The sequence below is a fragment of the Pantherophis guttatus genome, chromosome 8 (assembly GCF_059756535.1).
Source record: "Pantherophis guttatus breed Tessera chromosome 8, ASM5975653v1, whole genome shotgun sequence".
Classification (NCBI taxonomy): Eukaryota; Metazoa; Chordata; class Lepidosauria; order Squamata; family Colubridae; genus Pantherophis; species Pantherophis guttatus.
The window spans coordinates 12,540,397-12,552,418 of NC_142070.1; the positions used below are offsets into that span (position 1 = coordinate 12,540,397).

Here is a 12,022-nt window from a genome sequence, read left to right on the forward strand (position 1 = left end):
TGACGACTGTCTGTTAAGATTTGTGATTAGGACTGGCTATCTTTGGCAACTGAATGAGCCCTCCTTAAATAGTTGATATTGTATAGTACTTTTTAACGTAACAGCCTGGAGAAGAATTACATACTCGAGTAATCACCATACAAAGCACGTATCATTTTATTTTAATGTTATCTCACCCAAATATCCTATCAAAGCTGCGCCAATGGTACGCGCTGCGCCGTTTAAATGTCCTCCTGAATTGTGGAGCAGTTTTACTGGAGTGGCATTTTCGTGAGATGAAATAGCTAGCTATGAGAAACGGAAAAAACAACTTGGCTTAGACAGAGTTTATAGGAACAATATTTTTTGAGCATTTTCACAGATCGGCAGAAAAACAAATTCTTCAAGCCTAAGAGTAGAATGGTTAGGTATGATTCTGTGATTAACACAAGCGGAAGAATAATAGAAAGGAATTGTTTCCTTGTATAATGGAATATTTTTTTTCCATATGGACAATGTTTCCTTGTATAATGGAAGATAATTTTTTTCCATATGGACAATATCAGAAACAGTTTAGTAAACATCTTTAATTTCCCCAGATTTAAGATATAAACTTTGTGGACACTTGTCATCACTTAGACCAGAGGTCTTCAAACTTGGCAACTTTAAGACTTGTGGACTTCAACTCCACAAGCTGGCTGGAGAATTCTGGGAGTTGAAGTCCACAAGTCTTAAAGCTGCCAAGTTTGAAGACCTCTGACTTAGACCAAGCTTCTAACTCCCACATCCAAAACTGTGCTAAAGGGAATCATTCAGTTCTAAAAGCTATGAGTGGATGTAGCATCTTAAGTAGAATGAGCTATGGAGAAGCACATAATCAACAACTTCTCTTTTTTCGTATATAGCCTCTAAATAAGACTGTTCGATTTTCTCAGCCTCCCTTAGAAAGCTTCTCTTTCTCTCTCTGGGCCAATTCATAAGCAATTTGCTTTTGGTCGGCTCCCAATATGCACCTCTATTATAGAAACATTTACAATAGTCTTTGACTTACAACTACAATTCCCCTTGCTAAAGAGCCCAACATTTCCACTGCTAAGCAAGACAGTTGTTAAATGAGCTGTGCCCCATTTTACAACCCTTTTGCCACAGTTGTTAAGCGAATCGCTGCAGTTGTTGTTAATAATAATAATAATTATTATTATTATAATTATAATTATTATATTATTATTATTATTATTATTTTATTTCTATACCGCCCTTCTCCCGAAGGACTCAGGGCGGTGTACGGCCAATTTAAAAACACAAGACACAACAATGATTAAAAATTAAAGTAATTAAATAGATTTGGCCGGTTTAAAACTCCAAAAATTTAAAATACCCCAATTTAAAATTATTATATTGATAGCCCGGCCTGGCAGAGTAACAGGGTCTTCAGTGCGCAGCGAAACACCCAGAGGTCGGTGATCTTACGTATTTCCGGGGGCAGTTCATTCCACAGGGCTGGGGCTCCCACAGAGAAGGCCCTCCCCCTGGGTGTCGCCAGCCGACATAACTTGGCTGATGGCACCCTGAGGAGACCCTCTCTGTGGGAGCGGATCTGGCTTGCCCCATCGACTTTGCTTGTCAGAAGCCAGCTTAGGGAGGTTACAAATGGTGATTACATGATCCCAGGACAGCGTAATTTCATAAATGCATGCCAGTTGCCGAGCACCCAAATTTTGAACGCGTGGCCATGGGGATTCTGCAATAGCTGTGTGTGTCATAAGGCACACTTTTCAGGGTCATTGTAACTTCGAATGATCACTAAACAAAGTGGGTAAGACAAGGATTTTACCTGTACATCATATGAGATTACATAGCCAGTATCCACTGGAATATTCCAAAGTGGAAGTTAACTGGAATAACCCCATGTAACTTCGGCCCTCCAAAGTATAAAAGAGGTAAAAAAAAAAAAAAAGCATACTTTTTAAACCACCTGGAGTCTCCAAGAGTGAGTTGGGTAGCTATCAGGTGTGAAATCCAGCAGGTTCTGGAGAACCGGTAGCGGGAATTTTGAGTAGTTCAGAGAAATGGCAAATATCACCTCTGGCTGGCCCCAAAGTGGGGTAGGAATGGAGATTTTGCAATATCCTTTCCCCAGGAGTGGGAAGGCAATGGGGATTTTGCAATATCCTTCCCCCTGGAGTGGTGGGATAGGAACGGAGATTTTGCAATATCCTTCCCCTGCCATGCCCATCAAGCCACACCACGCTCACCAAGCCACGCCCACAGAACCGGTAGTAAAAAAAAAATGGATTTCACCACTGGTAGCCATATAGCAATAGCAATAGCACTTAGACTTATATACCCCTCCACACTGCTTTACAGCCCTCTCTAAGCGGTTTACAGAGTCAGCATATTGGCCCCAACAATCTGGGTCCTCATTTTGCCAACCTCGGAAGGATGGAAGGCTGAGTCAACCTTGAGCCCGTGAGACCCAAACTGCTGCCAACTGCTGGCAGCCAGTGATCAGCAGAAATAGCCTGCAGTACTGCATTCTAACCACCGCGCCACCGCAACTCAACATAGATTTTCTTAATAAATAATACTTAGGAACTAAATACTTATTTGTTCTTTCTTAACCTTTAGCTGTGCACATTATCTTCAATCCTGGGATTCATCCATGTGTGGACCCAATATACAAGCACAACCTATCACAGTGATGGCAAACCTTTTAGACACCGAGTGCCCGAACTGTGCGTGCACGCCAGGGGTGGGTTCTAAATTTTTTTACTACCGGTTCTGTGGGCGTGGCTTATTTTGTGGGCGTGGCTTGATGGTCATGTGACAATTCTTTAGGATTTAGCAGAGCTACTGGTCTACCAGGCTTTTAGCTGCTTGCAGAGCTGTACCGATCTACTCATTTATTTTTTGCAGGCACTGATCTACTCATGTATTTTTGCAGGCACTGATCTACTCATGTATTTTTGCAGGAACTGGTCTATTCATTTGTTTTCTTTTAACACTGATCAGCTGTAGGGCGGCCCTTTGAAGCCCGGGCAAGAGTTTAAACAGTTTTTTTCCCTCTAGCCATCAGCTGGGACTCAGGAGGCAGCAATAGATTGGGGGTGGGGGCAAATAAAAGGTAAGAATAACGCGGGGGGGAGGCGCGGGGGGGAGGCAGAACCGGTTCGGTGACATCATATCGTCTCCGCTACTGGCTCGGGAGAACCGGGCTGAACCGGGAGGAACCCAAACTGTGCATGCATGCCCAAACTGAAAGGTGTGCACGCGCAAATGTGTGCATGTGCAGACATGAAATGTGGGCATACACAGACATGCATGTAGGCATGCGCAGCAGAGACCCAAAGACCAGCTGGCCGGTGGGAGGCGGGGCATTCCAACACTGGCAGCGTGGCAAGAGGTAAGATCTTTTTCTTTCGTGAGCTTCTGTTTCATCATTTGCAGGGAAACAGAAGCTCACGAAAGAAAGGCCACAGAGATCTGACCTGGGGCTCCCACCTCTGGCAAGCGTGCCATACGTTCTCCATCACGGACTTATCATAAAAGATGCTTGTTGATTTGGTGACTCTCATGTATCAAATATAGTGTAAGGTCTACTGATGGTCAAAGTTGAGTATTACAACATTTGTTGAGTCAATACTGAAAACTAAAAAAGCGAGACATGAAAAAAAAGTTTTCAGCTTACCTGTTTGGCTATGGCCTTACTGTCCAATTTGTTATAAACTTTTCTAATCCTTGCCACTGTCAGGGAAGAAACGGAGAGCGCATAGAGGCCAAAAGATACTTTCTCCTCTGGGACCAATGAGACTGGAGATGGACCGATTCCTTCTGCTTTGGAATCTTTACCTTCAAGCAAGAGAAACATTTCAGCGTGAGATGATATAACATACCATAGATCATAGCATAGCTGGCTGGAGAATTCTGGGAGTTGAAGTCCACAAGTCTTAAAGCTGCCAAATTTGAAGACCTCTGCCATAGATTATATACCAGATGGAGATACAACCTTTAAACCAAATCTCACTGCAATTGGGAATGCCCTAGGAGACGTTAGAGAAGGACAACTTTTCAGAGTTAACTTCTACAGAAAGTCCACAACTTACAACAGTTTGCACTGAAAAAAGGGACTTGGGACCATTTTCACACTTACGACTGTTATAGCATTCCCCATGGTCACATGATTTACATCACCCCTGACAACTGACTCACATTTATGACGGTTGCAGTATCCTGGGGTTATGTGATCCCCTTTTGCGACCTTCTGGCAAGCAAAATCAATACGGAAGCCAGTTTCACTTAACAACCGTGTTACTAATTTAACAACTGCAGTGGTTCGCTTAACGAATGTGGCAAGGAAAGTCGCAAAGTGGGGCAAAACTCACTTAATAAATTTCTCACTTAACAACATAAATTTTGTGCTCAATTGTGGTTGTAGATTGAGGACTACCTGTGTTTGTAATATAGTTATAGTGCGGTATTATGTGTTAGAGAGAAATATTTAGCCTAAGATCTAGTCAATAATAGCAGCAATTCTAAAACAAATCAAATGTTCATCCAGTATCTACTTTGCTACTATAAGCACAAACGTAATAGATTTTAACTTCACAGTAACTAGAACTTTGAAACAAGTTGCCCTCCTTGCATGTAAATTCCAAGAGTTGCTTAGCAATGGGTAGTTTACCCACGTCGTGCACCCTTAACAATACAGCTATAGTTGCTATGATAAATGAGTTGCAAATTCCCCTCCTTTCCAGTTGGTCTCACCCTACTCTGCTTTGTAATGGCTCAGTTGTTTTCCTAATTAAAAACAAAGCTCCAGCAGCACGTTGGCCCAATTACAATTAGAGGGACTGTGTATAAAATGCTAATTGTCCTCTCCCAACAAGGCAGAACTGCTAAAAGAAACACAAGAATGGGAAGAGTAAATCTCTGCTCCCGGTGACTGACCCAGGTTTGATCATGCCTCATTATCCTGGGACATTTATTCATTTTATTTTATTTTATTTGGATTTGTTTTGCACCCATTTCTACCATCTACCTTTCCGTCTGCAGACTGGAAGAGCAAAACCTAGATGGTTAATTCTTAACATCTGAACATCTAAATTCAAATGACCTACAGAAAAACCTAAACGTATCATAGTTTTATAGGTAGTCCTCGCTTCCCGACCACAATTGGGACTGGCAACTCCATAGTTAGGTGCCCCAGCTGCTAAGTGGAAAAAAAATCATGTGACCACACCTGACTTAAAAGCAGCTTCCAACTTGTCATTAAGCAAATCACAGCGGTTGTTAATTGAGACATTGCAACTTGCAATCTCACTACTGTGTTGTCCATTACTTCTGCTTGTAGAAAGCTGCTTGTGAAGTGCACAGAGGACAGTTGTTGTGATTACAGAAAGCAGCAGTTACGACAATTTGCAATGTTGAAAAATTTCCGAACAAGGCAGTCAGTGAGTCACGAATACCTGTATGTATATTTTAATTAATTTGGGCTTTGGTTCAGATTTGAACAGCACACAAAGCCCATCATATAAACCTGAAGATTACATTTATTCAGTAAGCATGATATGTAAAAGTACCCTAAAATGGTATATAAATATTATCTACAATTATTAATGTATTTTTATGAACATTTGATCTCTATATATTGCTGTTTCCAAATGCATTGTCCTCAAATATTTGGGGTTACAGTTTCTAGTAGATGCAATTGGTAAGACCTTTGGTCAAAATATCAATCAAATTCCTATATATTTCTCTTTAGAAACATTGAAGATTTAGGCCAAAAAAATAGTATAATCTTTTCATGCCAATATCAAGAATGGGTTAGCTGTCTCAGTCCAAAAAGAAAATTAAGAAAGGGATAAAATTCAGGGGAAAAAGGAGAAAGATTGTTTATTTGATAAACACTGATCAAATTGTTATTATTATAAAAAATAATTTACAAAATCTTATTTTCCACATAATCTCAGAAAAAATCTAATATCACAATTTCAAACCTGTTTACCCAGAAGCCTCTCTGCGTTACACCTAGTAAAATCTGTCAGAGTATGAATATTCATAGACTGGAATAGGTCAGCCAATGGGGGCTGTTTGGATGGACATGGTAACAGGTCAGCCAATGAGGGCTGTTTGGTAAATGAAACATAGTATTTGTTGTATGGGGCCATAAGAGACAGTTTGGAGCCTGGGCGTGGCTGAACTATTCTGTATATAAGCTTGAGGGCACTAGTTTCTCTCTTCTCCATTTTGTCTTCTCAATTTTGTGCTGTGTTTGTACTTGCTATTCCTCTTCTCTACAACGTGGAAAAACCTACAATGGTATTGTATATACAGTAAAGACGTTTTCTTATGTAGTTGAATCCTGCAGAATTATTTAATTGTGTCTGATTGTGTGTGCTGCAACAAACTCTGACAAAATCAGCAGTAGATGCTGGATCAAACTGTCTTCTGTAAGTCTTTTCCTCTTTTTTATCCTGAAGCCCAAACTAAAATATTTTTTTGAGGAATAGTTTCTTGCCCTTTTACAAAATGCTATCATATTTTTTGAAAATAAATAAATAAATAAAGATATATTGTCAAAAGTCATTTAAAAAAAAAAGATATTTAAATTAGGTTTTCTTTTACTTACAAGGCATGTAGACAGCTTGGAAACTTCCAACATAGTTTGGGCCGAGTTCATAAATTGTGCTAATGCTTGATGGAGGTAAGACTTCTTCTAGGAAATGGGTTGGTCCCAACCGCCAAACGAGTGATGAGAGCTGTCGCTGGGCAGGTGGTGTGCCTATATAGGCATAAACTGTACTAACTATTGGTGGATTGGCACAACTTGAACCTCCTGGGCTACTGTGAATATAGTGAAACTGTAAAATACGTTAATGCAAGACTATCATACCTATCCTATAGACAAATAAAGTTACATGCTCTACCTATGATTAATCCCCATAGGCTGCCACCAAACCATCTAGCTATTTTCTACTATCTTGCTCTGCGTACATAAGAAGTCAATACAACTAGCACCATATGCAGCTTATTTTGACATTTCTATGTGCTAAGAAAGCAAAGCAAATGTTTATTCAGGCTCCTGTCCAATTAAAAATATACATAATGTATTTATAAATGTTTTAATCTGATGAAAGCTGCATGTATTAAGCCTGCATTTAAGAGAGTGAATATACTGTATAAACATATCCGTAGTTTCAGTTGTATTTAAGGAGAGAAATTTATTTTATTTTTTTTGGCATCAGACAACACCACTGAGGATAAGAAATACAGGTAGCTCTCTCTATATTCCCCTCTCCCCCACACCTCCATGGCACCCACAATTTTCTGCACCCCCTCATTTTCATGGTGGAAGAGAGGAAGGAGCAAGGTGCCTGTCAGGCACAAAAATCAGGACCATTTTTAAGATTGCAGCATAATACACAAGAATAGCAATAGCACTTAGACTTATACACCGTTTTACAGTGCTTTACAACCCTTTCTAAGTGGTTTACAGAGTCAGCCTATTGCCCCCAACAATCTGGGTCCTCATTTTACCGACCTCGGAAGGAGGGAAGGCTGAGTCAACCTTGAGCCTGGTGAGATTTCAACTGACAAATTGCAGGCAGCTGGCAGTCAGCAGAAGTAGCCTGCAGTACTGCACTCTTAACCACTGCGCCACTGCGGCTCAGAAACTGATCAACTAAAGTTCAAAACTGAATTGGTACCAAATGAGGATCAATGGAATCAAGAAGGAGTTGGAATTAAGAGTGTTTGTGGTATCGTAATGATTCTAAGCTGATGATGCACTTAACTCTGCCACCCAGTTCTGTCTGCTCTTTTCCTACAATGCCCTCTGTTACACATTTTGATATATTTCATCTAATCTGTTACTTTATAGGGAGATCATTCATCTCTCCTAAGGAGTAACAGGAGGCAAGGTTTCCTCCCAATTGGATTACCATGGAGAACCTCTTCCACTTTTTATCTAAAGATAGTGAAGGAAATGAATCAAATTCCTCCTTCTTCGATTTTGACTAGGCAGGGGGGAAAAACCCAAGTTGTGGCTTTGTCCCCATTCCATGGTATCTTGGGACTTAAACAACTTGTTCTTTAATCCTCACACAAGCTCTTTTTAGATGGATTATATATGGGGAGAAATTTGGATATTTACTACTCCCCTATTTCTCTTGTGAATTAAGTGTGTGGTACTGGATGGATTGCTAGTGATTAATGCAGTCTAGCTTTGTTTCTAACATCCTGCATGCTGTACAAGGATAACTAACTGGAGGGGAGGCGTAGCTAGCGCCGCAGCAGTTGCAATGGGATTCCACGGGGCTCTGTGGAAATTGTCGAAATCCCTCTGCCTGGGGGTCCCTCAAGACCCTAGGCAACTCTGTAGGGGTTGGTAAAGAAGAGAGGATACTCGAAGCACCACAGGGAATCCGCAAATCCCTGTAGGAGCAGAGGAAAACCTCTCAGACCAGCAAGGAGTGACAGGCAGCCAATACGGGCTGTTACGATGAAACATCCTAAGGAAATGAAAGCTATTTGTCTTTATGGTGATAGACAAATAGAATCTATTGCTATTAAATCCATGTTTGCAGGACATTGGGACAGGAAATTCTAGCAGCCAGAGCAGTAACTCTAGCTTGACTTACGTAAAGAGATTTTATGGGGGTGGGGGTGGGGTGGGGTGAGACTTAAGGCAGAAAAAGTTGCTCTAACTACTAATAAGCTTATCCCTACTAGTTCTGAGGAACTACAAACAAAACTTTTCATTTCTCAAAAATGCATAACCAAAACATCTGTTCACATCATGTCAAATGAAACAAACAAAATATTTAAAAGTTATGATATTTATGTAGTTACTTACTAAGCACATCTAAATTATATTAAAGTAACCAAAATATCTTTACAATCCCCAAGGCATGTCACAACTTTTGAACACCCCTAATGTATGGAAATTGAAAGCTAAAAAATTTGACACGCCGTAAATCTCATATTTCACATGATTATGACTCTTGTTTTGGTATATCTTCTCTTCATTTTTATTCATTTTTAAATATCCAGAGCATGTTGCACAACATTGCACAACAACATTGCACAACATACTACAGTATTAGGCAATTATAGCCACTGTTTTACTTTCTTTGAAGTTAATCTCATAGTTAGAATATTTCTTTTCATGCACTGTGTTGGTCCCTTGCATTTTCTTTTTAACATGAATTAGACAAACCAGATGCCAGAACGGTTTCAGACTAAGTTGAGCTTTATCAAGTTTTTATTTATTCTACAATGTTTATTCTAAACATTTTGCAATATTGTTATATAGACCACCATACTGGCTTAAGTGTTCTACTTGATTTTCTGTAATTTGTAAATGTGTTATGATTTTCCAGACTAGGATATTCTTCTAAATCACTCAATTTGAAATGGATTAAGCACTGATATCTTTTATTTCATGTATGCATTTAATCACGAGTCAATTCTGCTTTTTGAAGAATAAGGATAGCAGCAAACAACACTTCTTCAAATGTTGACTAGGGAACCAAACAGAACAGCACAAAGAGCATAAAATATCTTTTTAGATATGACCAAATAATGTAGCATTGATTTCAGAAAGCAAGATTCCCTCTTCGTATGAATAGCAATCACCATGGGTCCTATGATACAAGGACTTTGATGTTGCACACAAGTACTAAGGGGTAGAGCTTGCATTATGACATCACTGTGCGTGTTTTGTCATTTTGACAAAAATCAGGGCTTGCTTCAGAAACCCCTGGCAAATATGAACTTAATATCACGAAGTGAAACAATACAAAAGCTAAAGGTTTCCCCTGTCCGGTGGTGTCCAAGTCTAGGGGGCGATGCTCGTCTCTATTTCTTAGCCAAGGGAGTGTTGCCCAAAGACATTTCTGTGATCATCTGGACAGCATGATTATACCCCGAGGCACACAGAACACTTGCCTTCCCACCGAATTGGTACCTATTTATCTACTCGCATTTGCATGCTTTGGAACTGTTAGATGGGCAGGAGCTGAGGCAAGCAATGGGAGCTCGCCCCATTACATGGTGCTCGGGTCTCAAACCCAGGTTGTCAGCTTTCCAGCTGACAAGCTCAGTGTTTTTAACCACTGAACCATTGCACCTCTGAACCAACATAAAGCAACTACCAACAGCACTTGAGAATAAATACTATCACATATATTTTCTAGTAAGGGATAGATGCTATAGACTCTGAATTTACCTTGACTGTATTAATCAACTGTCCATCAATGTAAAGTGCAGCAGTACTATTTTTCAGCATGCCTTTGCTCATTACCAAAACCATGTGATGCCACTGGCCTTCCACTATGTGGTCACCACAACGAAAACGAGCACAACAGGGCAGAATCTCATAGCAGGAGGATTCCTCATTGAAGTCATCAGCTGAAGACACACACACACAAAAAGATTGTTTCAGTTTCAGTTGCCAAAGGAATATTGGCAATGTTCAAACCCAAAAAGAAGTAATGCCCCATTAAATTCCCCATTAAAAATAAGAGACCATGAGCATGGTACTCTAATTTGGCTTCAGATTTATCATCAAATCAAAACATTAGAAAATCAAAGTACAAAGCAGTTAAGCACTTGACTGTTTGCATTCAATTCACCATCACAATAAAGAACCAGATACAGAAAAGAATAAGAGTTAAGACTACATTAAAATTAATTAAATAAGTGTATGTTAATTTTAATGGACTATCCATTTTCATTTACTAGGCAAGCCATTAGAAAGAGAATCACAGGGATTGAACTTTTACTACTAGCAACATTAAAAAGTTACATTTGGCTCAAATGTCCTACAGGTAATTCTTGAGTTACAACTGGGTCATTTAGCGACTGGCTAAAGTTATGACAAACTTCCACAGGGGTACTTACAACCCAGTTCTGAAGTCCCATCAACTCTCTATGTGGTCAAGACTCCAGGTTGGGCGCTCGGCACAACCGGCCCAGATTATAACCATTTGCAGTCTCTTGCAGTCAATTTTATAACTTTTTTTTTTTTTTGCAGAAATTAAGTTATAAAATTGAGTCAGCCATGTGGGTGAGCTAATTTACAACCATCATGATCTACGACTGTGAACGGCAAGCTCCATTTTGGTTGCAAGTTGAGGACTACCTTTTTTAAGTTATTGTAGAAGAAAGGAAAAATTAGCTGAAGAACCTCTTCATTATACTTGGGTTCGATTTCCACAATTGCCAAGTTCAGGGTCCTCAACAAATTAAGACTTCAGGTTTACAATAATAGTTTGTAGAAGCCTTAAAAACTATTCCAGCTCGTTGCTTATTCCCCCATTCAACCCATCATGGTTTGTTGGAGCAGGAATGCTATTTCAAGATGAAGCTTGATTATCGTAAAGTGAAAAAAAAAATGGATGAAATGTGTCTAGACAGGCTGGTTCTTACCGTAATTCTGAAGCAGTTCTTCTTTAGTTGAAACAATAAGGGATCGGTCTTTTACTGAAAGGACGATAGCGAGGCATATATAGTGCTGTTCAGAGCTGTTTGCTCGCCTTACAATTGTAAGTAACCTAATTGGATGATAATTTGGGGCTGTGCTAAAATGTTCCACACAAAACCAACTTGAAAAGCTTAATCCAGATGGAGGTGGGAAAAGACGCTCTCCTGTAAAACAAAAATGATGGGAAATTAGCTATTACTGTATTTTTCGGAGTATAAGATGCACTCCCCACCCCCTCTAAAAGAGAGTGAAAATTTGGGTGTGTCTTATAAACCGAATGTAGCCAAAAACGCAAGGCACGGAGGATGCGATGGTGTGTGGCAATCCCTGCAGCCTGGAACAGCTGATTGGAGGTATTCGGGGAGGCCAATCCACCCACCAATCAGCTGCTTGTGCTGAATCAGGCTGCAATAATGTGCAGAAGCTGATCTGGCTGTTCATTATTTGCTGCAAGGACTGTCAGAGTTTGCAGCAGCAATCACATCCAGAAAGCACATACAAGTAACTGATTCAGCAGGATTCAACAACTTCTCTGTATACATAATATAACACATGAAG

The 12,022-nt window shown here is 40.0% G+C and overlaps 1 protein-coding gene across 10 annotated transcripts in view; it reads right to left on the reverse strand.

The window, feature by feature from the left end:
* WDFY3 (WD repeat and FYVE domain containing 3) overlaps positions 1-12,022 on the reverse strand; it is a 205,675-nt gene that overhangs the window by 82,282 nt on the left and 111,371 nt on the right. For all 10 annotated transcript variants that reach the window (XM_087875091.1, XM_087875090.1, XM_034431140.3 and 7 more), the window contains 5 exons: positions 11,410-11,628; positions 10,208-10,389; positions 6,608-6,839; positions 3,668-3,828; positions 177-288 (listed from right to left, as the gene is read on the reverse strand). In XM_087875091.1, the coding sequence (XP_087731217.1) occupies positions 177-288; positions 3,668-3,828; positions 6,608-6,839; positions 10,208-10,389; positions 11,410-11,628 (906 nt within the window). The remainder of the gene's footprint in view (positions 1-176; positions 289-3,667; positions 3,829-6,607; positions 6,840-10,207; positions 10,390-11,409; positions 11,629-12,022) is intronic.